A 12636-nucleotide genomic window follows, 5' to 3' on the forward strand; every position below is an offset into this window, starting at 1 on the left:
GTGCTGTCTGTGCTCGGCTTCCCCTTTCTGGGCCTAGGCGTCAAGCCCTCCCTCCATCTGCCCTCTGCCGCCCAGGCCCAAGACTTACAAACCGGAGTCCCTGGTACCGCTGCAGAGGGAGCCCGTCCACCAGGTAGCTGGGCTTGTAGGGACAGTCAGGCAGGACATGGCGGAGTTGAGACTTGGGGATCAGAGGCACTGCGGACAGTATGGGAAGAGGGACGAGGGTTAGGGTGGGAGCAGGACCTCGGCCCGGTTGGTACGGCCCGGGGCGCACCCTGGTGGCAGAGGACTAGCTCACAGGCACGCCTCCCTGCAGGGGGAGAAACTCCTGGGCAGCACAAAGCCTCACCGGGTGGTTTCTGTCACAAACGGAATCCCAGCCAGTTACTGACTTTGTGGGGAAGTGGGAGGAGCTGGACTCTGACACCCTAGTAGGCTCGTGGTCTCTCACTGGGTCCAGTAAGAATGACAATGCTTGTAGTCATCTGTCCCTACTGTGGAGGACTCACAGGGGTCAGGCTTTCGTGCTCACGCTTGACCAGGGGCTGGTTCTGTACTGGTTTGTGCAGCTGTGAAACTGTACAATATATCTTTGCACTTTTCTGTGTGCATGTGACTTTGCACTACAAAGACAAGGGCTCTCTGAGGCAGAATCTATGTGTCTGAATGTCCTCCATAGGCACCCATGGACCTGGCAGCGTAGTGTCCCCAAATGGATGGCAGGGAGGTGGCCGAGGCCTCACCTCGATAGAGGGTGTCACGCGGGTCAGGCCGCAGCATGTCGGCGGGAGGCTGCTCGTCACCCTGAGGAGGGTCCTGGGGGCCTGCGTGGCTGGCTGCTGTCTGTGGGATGTGGCCCACCTCATCCATCTTCAGCACCGTCTCATCTGGGCCCCGGAGACAAGAACAGAGGGCACCTCTGGGTCCTGCAGAACCATCTCCCTGCCTCTTGGAGGCCCAGGGAAGAGGCTCAGCCAAGGCTTCGGGATGCCCCGGGTTTGGCAGAGATGTGCTCCCACGCTCCTCCCTCTAACCCTGATCCCCCCACCACCTCGAGGCACATACCCCATTTTTGTATGACTAGAAAAGCACAGCTCTTCCTTCAGCGCTGCTGGAACCTCGTCGCGATGTTGAACTTATCTAACAGATGTTTCTGTTGTATTTACTTAACAACATGCCAGGCACTACTCTAGGCGCTTTACAGCTGCTAGTCCACTGGCCTCCCCGGTGCGCAAGAGTCCAGTCTCAGCACTGCGAAGCTGCCCGCAGCCCCTGCAGCACGAGTTTGATCCCCAGCCAGGGAGCCGACCCACAGGGCGCGGCAGACCTCCCTTCTGCTGTTCCCCTCAGCAGTGTTTCGGTCATTCCTCCTGTTCTGCTCCCCACTGTCTCTGGTGAATCCTTTCACCCCCTCTGGCCCCTGCATCTCTGGCTCTTGTATGCACAAATAAATCTTTTTTTTAAAAAAAAAAAGATTTATTTATTTATTCATACAGAACTGGGGTACAGGCCAGAGACAGAGTGGGGAGCAGAACAGCCAGATTTATGAATACACTGCTGAGGGGAGCAGCGGGCGGGTCAGGAGAGGTCTGCCACGCCATGTGGTCACCTCCGGGGCAGGCGGGAATCAAACTCATGCGGAAGTGGCTGTAGCTTCTTAGTGCTGTGCTTTAACCTGCTGTACCACCTGGGAGGGCCCAAAAATCTTTTAAAAAAACTGTTAACCCACTTACTTTCCCTGAGCACCATACAGCTGTGCACGATCACTCCCATTTACAGACAAAGCGTCTGGCAGAGAACCCGACACGAGCCATGCGTCGGAGATGGCACAGGGCTGAGGGGCGAGCGGCGCTGGTGGGCGCCTGGTGTCGGCCTGGGTGCGCCGCCTCGCCCCTCCTCAGCACTGGCTTCTTCCTGTTCTCCCAGCTGGCTTGCGCTCTGCCTCCCGGCTCACTTGTCTTCTGCCCCAGACAGAGCTCCTGCCCCAGACCTTACTTGCTCCTGACCTGAGCTTTGCTCGGGGCCTCTTCTCTCTGGCTCACGTGCAGCTTTCCTCGTCCTTCTCGTACTGTCCTGGCAGCCTCCCCTCTGCCGTGACCTTACGGCCTTTTGCTCTGGAGGGGACCACCTCCTCCAGGCCTGCCCTTCCCCCCGCCATCCTCCTCGAGCTGCCCATCCTGCCCGCCTCCTGGCACACACTGCCCACTCTCTTGCCAGCCTTTCCCTTCCTCCCGTGGGGGTTCTGCCCACGTGGCCCCTACCTTCCCAGGAAGCCTACCATGGCAGTTTCTCAGGGGGGCCTCTGCATGGGAGTCTTGCTGAGGAAATCACAGTGAACAGCACAACCGAAGAGCTCATTTACAGCAAATTTAAGGCAGGGGAGACCATTTCCTCTCCTCTGGCCATGGCTTTGCCAGCTGCCTGGATGCCTCACGAGAAGGTAAGAGCTTGGCTTCACCCAGAGGGTTTCATTTATTTGTTTATTTTTAAAGATTTATTTATTTATTCACGCAGAACTGGGGTTCAGGCCAGAAGTGCAGGGGCAGTGAGAGGGTTCAGCAGAGACAGAGTGAGGAGCAGAACAGGCAGATGGACTGAAATACACCACTGAGGGGAGCAGTGGTGGGACAGGAGAGGTCTGCTGTGCCATGTGGGTCAGCTCCCTGGCCGGGGATCAAACTCGCACTGAGCGGCTGTGGCCAGTGTCACAGTGCTGAGCTTTAACCAGTTGCGCCACCGGAGAGGGTCCTCACCCAGAGGGTTTTAATAGGAGCGAATTTCATGGTCTCTGAATCCCCTTGGAACTGCGCACAAAATACCATGTTTGGGTGGACAAGGGCACTTTCTGGGTCAAGGATGCAGAGAACTTCCAGCAGGTTCTCAAAGGGGTCACTGACCCTCAAGAATCTGTGAAGGTTCCTTTAGGCTCTTGGTTTTCCCTACCCATGTTCCAAGCACCTGTAACTGTAGTCTTTACCCATCCCACACCTCCCCTGACCAAATTCCCTCAGTGGGCTGAACCCCACATGTGACACCACCTCCCTCATCTGGGTTGGGAGGCAGAGTCTACTCACTTGTGAAGAGGGACAAGGAGAGGGAGTCAATGATGCTGAACTTGGCCCCAGGGTCATTCCGACGCCACTGGAAGAGGAAAGAGGGCGGATGTGGAAGGCTGCAGGAAGCCAGGGTCTGCAACGGGGTTCAAGCCACAGGGCAGAGGCCAGGCAGGGACAGCAGGATGCTCACCGCGACTTCCACGTGGTCAGTGCCCTCGTCATTCTGTTTGTGGAGCACCTCAAAGTAGTACCTTTGTGAGGCCGACAGGCTGGGAGGAGAGAGCAGAGAAACAGGTGCTGTGGGCTCAGGCCCCAGCACGGTCACCACTGTCCACCGGCTGTGTCACCCACCACCCACCTCTCACCCACCACCCACAGACGCCTGGATCCATTCTTCTTGTTCCTGGAATCCCAGAAACTTGCTGATCCACACTACCAACGATAGCAACATGACCTTAGTTTTCGCTACTGTCAGATGGGACAATAAAAATACTTCATAGGGTAGAATCAAGTGCAACAGTAATAATGAGCCTAGTCGCTCATGCCAGACACTAGACTAGTCGCTCCATGCCAGACACTGTTCGAAGAGCTTTATATCACTCAGTGGGCCCTTGTTTTAGATGACAACACTAAGCACAGAACCTGTGGATAATGCCCAGTTAGCAAGACAGTAAGTGGTAGAGGTGGGATTTGGACGCCGGCACTTTGCTTTGAGTCCTCATCTTTTGCTCTTTGCAAGGTGGCCTCAGCCCCATCAGTATTGCGAGGGCGCTGTGACTGGCTCGCCGGCCACCAGGTGGCGCTCTGGACTGGGCTAAATTCTCTCTTGGCATAGTCAAGACTTGATTCCAGCCACTGTGGGCTGGCAAGGGCCTTCCTTTGCCTCTCTGTCTGCCACTTTCTGGAGCAAAGGCTGGACAGCTAGCATCAAGGCTGCAAAGCTGCAGGCATTCCCAGGGATGGGGAAAATGGGAAAGGCGAGAGCTTCCAGAACTGAGTGTCCCAAATATGGTCCACCCCTCTCTGGACCCGTTTCCTCATCGGACAGGTAAGAAGCAATGGGCCAGATGGCTCTAAGTGGGGCTTCTGTTACAGAAGCAGACAGTGCGCTGGGCATTGGGCTCTCTCACGCGGATTCGGCCTCAGCATAGGTCAGTCAGGACTTTTGCTGCTCAGGAGACTCTCATGACATTCCCTACTCACCTCACTGGCTTGGAAATTTGACTTCGAAATTTCCCAAATTCTCCAGGGGCGGTCCATTCTTTTCCAGTCTAGAGGCCCAAGGAAAGAAAAGAGAAGGAAGAAAAAGAAAATAGGGAGCATGGGAGTGGTGGGTGCAGAGACAAGGAAAGAAAGAAAAAAACAAGGTGGGGAAAGGGAGGGAAGATAAAGGCAAGAAAAGAGTTAAGGGGTGACTGAGTAAGCACCTGCCAGAGCCATCACCCCCACGGGGAGAAACCTGTGCACCATGCTAAGTGGATAAAACCCAAGATGTGCGGGGCCCAGTTCCAGACCAGATATGGGGTTCTGCCCTGGTCACATTCTGATTCCTTCCTTCTCCTCACTGTGTTTATCTCTGTAAAAAGGGAAAGTGGAGCCCTCTCTGGCGCAATGGGTTAGGACACAGCACTACAAGCTGGTTGTAGCTGCTTCAGTGCGAGTTTCCCGGCCCCGGAGCTGACCCACATAGAGGCAGACCTCTCCTGACCCGCCCGCTGCTCCCCTCAGCAGTGTACTTCATCAGTCAGCCTGTTCTGCTCCCCACTCTGTCTCTGCTGAATCTTCTCACTGCCCCTGCACCTCTGGCCTGTACCCCAGTTCTGTATGCACAAATCAATAAATCTTTAAAAAAAAAAAGGGGGGGGGCTCCGGGAAACCCACAGGGATTACAATTGAGATGGAAAAAAAAAATGTACAAAATGATGTAAAAATAAACTTTTGTTAAAAAAAAAAAAAAAAACCCCCCCCCCCCCCCCCCCCCCAGCAGTGAGAGGATGGGTGTTTCCTCCTGGCTGACCCACAGAGGTACTGGTGCTAATGTCCCTGTGAACATTGGGATAGGATCCCAGAGCTGGGTCAGCCCTACCTTGCCCACACTGGCGAGCAGCTGAAGGCCAGAGACCTGGTCGTCACGGCTCAGCCAGAATTCCGCATTGTCATCCGCAGCAATGGCGAACTGGATCTTTCCTGGGTGGTGGGGGAGAGAGTTTCCAGATGAGAGCAAGCAAGAAGGGCATCAGCATAAAGGGCAGAGGCCATTTTTAGGTCTTCCTGATTAAATTCTCTTTCAGTGTGGTGTTCCTCTGGGGGATTTCGAAATCCCTCAAGACGATGTGATCATGGAGAGGATTTAGAGAGAGATGCAAGCTAGTTCCAGATTCTGCAAATCAGGGGGTGAAGTGGCAACCTGATGGGTTGGGGAAGGGACTGGTGAGACTTCGCTTGGACTCAGTTTCCCCTCACCCTGCTGACGGTCTAGCAGGGCTAATTAGCCAAGCGCAGAGTGATTGCTCAGCTACAGGCTCATGGTCCCTGGGTCCCTACCTAACTCTGGAAAAGGAAGTAGGACAGGACCTGGAAGCTGGCCTCACCATCAGTGAAGGGGTGCAGGTAGCCAAAGATGCGGAGGCCATAGTTGGTCCATTTGGGGGACACGGCCAGCTTCCTCAGGGTTGTGCGGATCTGTGCCAAGAAAGGGGAGGGAAACTGTTACCCAGAGAGGGAAGAGGAAATTGGCCCCCTCGGGACTGAAGACCTCTCCTGGAGGGGAGCAAAGTGGTAGGGACTGGGGTGTGACCTGGTGAATGGAAGCCGGCAACTCCACTGGCTTCTTTACCCAGGTGACCTTCACGTGCACAACAGCACCACGGTATGTGGTGGCCGCAGGTGAGCTACACTGTGAACCCCAATGGGAGCCTAAAGCTGAGGTGCAGACATGGCAGGAAACGGAAGGGGTCCCTGACAGGGGAGCAGGAGAGATGCTGAGGGCAAAGGGAAAGTGGCCCGAAGGAAAGAAAATGAACCAGGGAAAGCAAGGAAAGATGGGGGAGACAGAAGATGGGGAGACAGGAGCGGAGGTGGCTAGAGAGGGGGGGCCAGGCCGGCCCAGCAAGCACTCACATGGGGGTACAGCGGGAAATGGAGGTTCCTCCTGAGCTGCTGGATGGAACTGCCACACCAGTCTTCAAACACATGCAGGTTGGCGCGGCCCCGGAACTGTACAGGGCAGGGAAGCAGGTGGAGAGTGTCAGCACCCCCAGGCCTGCTCCTGCTGGCCTGGGCTTGAGGAGCCCCATGGAGACAGATGTCCAGGCCCCACAGCTCCACCCCGAGTTCCTCTTACAAGTGAAGTCCACCATCCCTCCAGTCCTGTTCCCACCCTTGACCTTTCTCAGGAGCGTCCTCCCTTGCCTGGGCCCGAGGCCCTGCTCTGATTTCCCGGTCACGCACGTGTGCACCAGCGCATGCTCTTTGCCTGCAGGGAGGGGCCGGCCTGCAATCCTCCAGCGAGGGGCTGACAGCCACGACAGAGTGGCAGCGATGAGGGGACGTGGAGGAGGCCCGGGCAGGGGTGTCAGCTGAAGACTTGCTGGTCTCCCCTCCCCGTCCCCTAATGCCTCATAAGGGGAAAGCCCCACAGCTGTCTGCAAAGAAACCTCATCTACCCAGTGGTCTCAGCCCCCGGATCCCCTTGTGGGGAAGCAGCTGGGTAAGAGGACAGGGGTGACCTGGGCCCTGTCGGCACCATGGCCCCCGGAGCTGCTCTCCAGGATCTCAAAGTCATCCACCCCGCCAGGCCTCACCTGGAATAACCACAGTGCCTGGGGCTGTGAGGCCACGGTGGGAGTGGGGTGCAGAGGACGTCACCGTCTCTCCTCTTGCTGTGGGTGGGTGGGGGACAGCCCTGGGCTTGGAGGCCTCCAGCAGAGCCTCTGCTAGGGCGAAGGAAGGGGCGGTGCTGGGAGGGCAGAGGGCTGAGAGCTCGGGAAGGGCGGTCAGCGTGAGGATATGGTCCAGATTTCTCCTGACAATCTTACATCACGCCCCCCTCCAGTCTCAGCTCTTGTCTGCTCCCTGCCCCTAACCCCCCTTGATCTCTGGGTGGTGGGAAGCGGGGACTCTGCTACTGTGCAAGCAGGCCCTGCCCCTCCTTCCCCTCATTGGCCCATGAGGCATCAGAATCTTAGGAAAACAGAGGAGGAAGGGCATCCTGACTAGAAGACCAGATAGCGATCAAGCTATCGCCAGCCACTGCAGCATGAGTTCGATCCTGGCCAGGGAGTGCCCCACATGGCCCAGCAGCCCTCTCCTGACCTGCCCGCTGCTCCCCTCAGCAGTGTACTTTGTCCATCTGCCTGTTCTGCTCCCCACTCTGCCTCTGGTGACTCCTCTCACCCCTGCACCTCTGGCCTATACTTCAGTTCTTGTATATATATATAAATCAGTATTTATAAAAAAAAGATTTGGAGGGAGGGAAGATGGGGGCCAGAGAAGAGCGCCTCAACAAGATGTCAAAAAACCTGAGGTGTGGTTGGAAGGGTGGCCATGGGTTGACCAGCCTTTGGGACAACACCGACCCCAGGTGGATCCGGAAGAGACGAGGAGAGCCCTCCGCGACCTGGCACTTTGTGGGCAACTGGCCTGGCCAGCGTGAGGATGTGGGCTCTGGGCAGCAGCCCTCAAGCCTCAGAGTATGAGTTGGGGGGCTGGGGTGGTAGAAGAGAGAATGTGAGCTGGGCGAATGGCTTCTGGGAAGGAAAGAAAGGGGACATTGTGCTGCTTCTGGGGAAATTCTTTAAGTCCCGTTTACAAGACTCAGTTGTCTCCTTCCAATGCCGTCCCTGGAGACGTCCAGGGCAGTGGGCTGAGAAACGCAGCAGGCCGAGGAGGGTGGGCCGCCTGGCAGAGAAGTCAGCTGTGTTCAGCCCGGAGGCCAGAGGCCACTGGGGGTGGGCAGAGAGGGGAGGGCGGGAGGACAGAGCTGGGCGGCGCCCTCCCCCTCCTCCCCAGGCCTGGCTCTGGCTCTCACGGGAGCCCGAGGTGCTACAGGCCGCAGCAGGCAGGGGAAGTGGCAGTGCAGGGCTGCAAGCTGCCCGGGGTCCAGGCCCTTCCGCAGCATGGAGCTCGCCCCCAAGCCAGGCCATGCACCCTCAGGCTCAGCTGTGAGGAGTCCGTGGGAGTCTTGCTCCCCAGTCCCAGACAATTGACCCATTGGGGTCCTTGTCCCAGCAAATTCTGGAAACATTGACTCTGGCAGGGATGCAAGACTCCAGCTCCTGGACACCGCCCTCCGCCCGTTCTCCCCGTCCACATCTTGCAGGGCAAGTCCCAGGCAGGGCTCACGCTACTCCCACCTCCAGAGCTTGTCCACAGCCACAGACCGACCTGGAACTTCAGTGACAGCAGTGGCCACCCTTTCATTTTAGAGGTGAGAAAATTGAGGCCCAGAGAAGTAAACTGGCTCCCCAAGGACACACAGCAATGAAGTCCACGGACGTACGGAGGACAGATGGAATCATGGGTGCGGCAGGTGAGGCCACCCTGGCGGGTCCTCACTAGGGAGGTCCACTGTACCCCTCACCCCATGGCATGGCCTCTGCCGGGCCTCCCTGGGCGGGGCAGTAGCAGAGCCTCCTAACTGGACCACAGCTTCTCCTTCCGCCTGCAGAACTGACTTTTTCCAGCTCAGCTCTGACCCAGCCCCCTGCTGCTACTTCACACCTCAGAAGACCTCTGGGCAAAAGCTCACCTTGGCACAAAAGACCCTGACTCACCTCACCCCACTGCTGTCACACACCTGGACGCCACCACACCACACTGCCATGCGTCCTCACCTCTCCTACCTGCAAAGCACCATTTCCTGCGTAGATGGCCCACCTGCTCCTCTTTCAAGACTCTTCTCAAAAATCTTTCTCTCTGATTTCCCCCAGGCAGTGAATAACCTCCTCCTTTGTGTTCACAGCACAACTTAATTACTTGAATGAACAAAGATTTGGAGGAGACTCAGTGCTCTGGGCACTGAGGATCTGCTGTGTACAAGCCAAAGATGAAAGAGAGAGACCTGAAAACAAACGGGTGTCAGCTGTGCCTGGCCTCCTGGGAGTTTGTGATGCATAGGACATGGGGCTGGAGTGGGGGGTATGGGGGGGGCAGTAGTGCTGCCTCCCACAGAGGTCACAGCCCATTGTGGGGTGTGGGCTCTCACCAACTCCACTGTTCCATCCTGCACTCTGATTCACAGCATGAGGCCAGCAGCCCTTTAACTCCTGGGGCAGTGGGGGCTCGCACTAGAGAAGCAACCCCATGCCTCAACGCAGGGGACAGAACAGGCAAAGCTAACAGAACCAGGATAGAGGCCCCTGCTCCACTCCCAGATACTCAGTCTTGATTTGCTGTTCATATCTGTCCTTTGAGGGTACTCCCATTGGGGTCCCCTTGAGCTACAGACTCCATGAAGATACAGGGTAGCACTGGGATTTGAGGAAAGGGCCAGAAGCCCATAGGGTAGATGGGTAATGCATAAAAGGACCCCCACTTAAATAGATGGGGATTTAATTAGCTGAGATGGGACATGTACGTCACGAAGGGAACCAAAGTACATGAGACGCAGATTCAGGACTTGGAGAAGGGGAAAGCCTGAGCCCCCCAAAAACTGGCACACACACTTCACAGAGCACTAGACAAGGCCAAAAGTAGAAAATGTGCATCTATCAGGAAATAAACAACATGTAGGGACCCACACAGTGGAATATTATTCAGCAGTGAAAAGGAAATCCCGATACATGCCAACACAGCTGAGTCTTAGGAGTGCACACCGAGTGACGGGCAGAAGACCACATCTTGCATGTCCTGTTCTATGAAATGCCTAGAACAGGCGAAGCTGTAGAATCAGAATGTGGGTAACTGCTTTTCTAGGGTCTGGGGGGATGAGGGCGATGAAGGGAATGGGATTACTTTTTGTGGTAATAAGGACATTCTAAAATTGGCTATGAAAGGGGCTCACATTCCACATAGCTATACAGTAAAGCATTAGACTTCTAATGTGAGGGCCCAGGTTCAAGTCCCTGTACAAGTGTTCCTCTCTCACTTTTAGCATCAAATTCTAACCACTGTTGAAAAAAAAGTACATACTTTAAAAAGTAAAGCTGTGATGGATGCCCAACTTGGTGACTATATTAACAGCAATGGAATTGTACCTTTCAGTGGACAATATGGTATGTGAGTTATAGCTCAATAAAACTATGTTGAAGGAAAAGGAAAAGCCAGAGAAGAGGGGTCTGGGTTGCAACCTTGTCCTCAAGAAAGACCCCACTGCAACAAAGCCACACTGCAAGACCCAAAAAACTGGCTTGTTTCAATCTGTATTTGGTGAATTATGCATTCACCAAATGCTTTTCTTGGGCTTCCAGGGAGGGGACTAGATAGCAGACAGTTTTTTGGTAAATGCACTGGTATACTGACTGGTAAGTGAATAAAATGTCTCTGAGGTTTGTTAATGAGTGGGGTGACCTAAGTTTCTGGGAGCAGTTACTCTGCGAAGCTCAGCCCTGTGGCCAGGTACTCTGCTCAGTCTCTGTAGTCGCTTTTATACACCGATAGAAGGCTCAAGCCTGCTGTGCTGACTTCAGGCCTCAGAGCAGCCAGCCACACACTGGTGCAGGGAGATATCAAAGAAGAGAATATCGTCAGCTTGATGTTCTGTTCCTGCTCGTTCCCCCGCAGCGCAGGGCTAAGTACCAGCCTTCCACCTTGAAGAGTGAGCGAGTTAACCCCTCTCTGAGGCATTGCCTGGAAAGGGGGGCCGATTGTTATGGCCTGACAGCTCCCCACCACTATGGATGCTCAGTAAATGACACATGTCACTAGCCTGTGTGTTTCCTGCTGAAACCGATGGCAAAAGGCAGAGACAGGTGAGGGGTTGGGGGGAGGAGGCCCAGCGTGGGCTGGATCTCGGCTGCAGCTGTGGGGCTGCATGCCAGCTGCTCAGGTTCTCAGGGCCTTGTTTTCCTTGTCAAAAAGGGAGACAGGATTGGGGGTTCTCTGAAGATCCGGGAAGACTGAAATGAGGATTTTGTGGGCTTCTTTCTCTTAATGTTAAAAAACAGCCAGCGGGGGGCCCTCCCTGGTGGCGCAGCAAGTTAGGACGCAGCTCTGCAAGCTGGCCTCAACCGCTTCAGTGAGAGTTTGATCCCTGCTCCGGAGCTGACCCACATGGCACAGCAGACCTCTCCTGACCAGCCCGCTGCTCCCCTCAGCAGTGTACTTCATCAATCTGCCTGTTCCGCCCCCCACTCTGTCCCTGGTGAAGCCTTTCGCCACCCCTGCACCTCTGGGCTTGTACTCCAGTTCTGTATGAATAAAGAAATAAATCTTAAAAAAAAAAAAAAAAGCCAGTGGGGAAACATCTAGCCCCAAGGCCACACCCTTCTTTTAACCACTAGGTATCATTTGTTCACTGTTTTTGTGTGTTTGCATATGTGTGCATGTATCTCTAATGCTGGAGGGGGGAATCAAGGGAAATGAATGATTAATAAAGGCAGAATGCTGTGTAGTTAGAATCTTTTGAAACAAGTGAGCAAGTAAAATGATCCCAACTGTGGTCAAAGGTGGAGAAGGCTGGCTCTTGGCACCAGTGGTCCAGAAGGCACCTGCTTTTCAGAACACCGGCTCTGGGTGGCGCGGGGCCTGAGCACCTGATGACACCTAGTGCGGGCGGGGCCCGAGTGCTAATCCATCCTCTCTCAGGGCTGACGCTGTTTCCCAGGGTGGATGACCCAACCGCACATCTAGCATGATAACGCCTCCTTCAGTCCTGCCCGCAGCAAGTGGAGAGTTGGAAACAAAACCACTGAGGCTGCAGAGTGGTAGAGACTGGCCTGCAAGTACCATCACCTGTATCCACAGCCTTCGGGAACTACATTCGGCTGCAGACAGGTTGTAAAAGATTAAACTCAAAGTTTTAAGTGTCACCTCCAACACTATGCTACTATGGAGTCTTCACATAAACATGTACTGAAGGTAATGTTTGTGTGCTTTCAGTTTCTCCAAAGAAGGAAAATCATCTGTCAAAACTATATAAATGTAAGGTAGTGGGATGATTAAGACAACTTTTATTCATAGGCATTAAGTGTTTCCTCTAAAATTTTTGGAAAGCAGTTTTCTAGTGTATGTTCCTGGCATGCTGGTTTCATAGACAATCAATAGCTATTTCGTGGGAAAAAAAGCATCTAGGAGGTGAATAGTTATGACGCGTGCGGGTTAAAGCAAGTGAAACAGATCGCTGGGGAACGTCTCTGCGCGTCTCACACGCTCCGGCGCTCCTCTCAACAGAGGTTAGTTAGCATACGGTTTAAAAATATTAGACAAGATTCTTATCTCCCTGGAATGTTTTATAGGACTTAATGGCTCAAGAAAAAGTTTTGGGAAGCCTATTTTTTCTTAAGATTTATTTATTTATGCATACAAAAACTGGGGTACAGGCCAGAGGTTGGGGGGGTGAGAGGATTCACCAGAAACAGATTGGGGAGAAGAACAGGCAGATCCACTGCTGAGGGGAGCAGCGGGCGGGTCAGGAGAG

At 54.6% G+C, this 12636-nt stretch overlaps 1 protein-coding gene across 1 annotated transcript in view; it reads right to left on the minus strand.

Annotated features, from left to right (window-relative positions):
* The window catches only part of B4GALNT3 (beta-1,4-N-acetyl-galactosaminyl transferase 3), a 79575-nt gene that overhangs the window by 8795 nt on the left and 58144 nt on the right, over positions 1 to 12636 (minus strand). Inside the window, exons 4-11 of the mRNA XM_004692543.2 lie at positions 6180 to 6275; positions 5651 to 5741; positions 5146 to 5246; positions 4263 to 4330; positions 3250 to 3328; positions 3078 to 3144; positions 747 to 890; positions 78 to 198 (exon numbers count right to left, since the gene is read on the minus strand). Coding sequence (XP_004692600.1) covers positions 78 to 198; positions 747 to 890; positions 3078 to 3144; positions 3250 to 3328; positions 4263 to 4330; positions 5146 to 5246; positions 5651 to 5741; positions 6180 to 6275 — 767 coding nt within the window. The remainder of the gene's footprint in view (positions 1 to 77; positions 199 to 746; positions 891 to 3077; positions 3145 to 3249; positions 3329 to 4262; positions 4331 to 5145; positions 5247 to 5650; positions 5742 to 6179; positions 6276 to 12636) is intronic.

Source organism: Condylura cristata, unplaced genomic scaffold, assembly GCF_000260355.1.
Source record: "Condylura cristata isolate star-nosed mole 26May11 unplaced genomic scaffold, ConCri1.0 scaffold00034, whole genome shotgun sequence".
Taxonomy (NCBI): domain Eukaryota; kingdom Metazoa; phylum Chordata; class Mammalia; order Eulipotyphla; family Talpidae; genus Condylura; species Condylura cristata.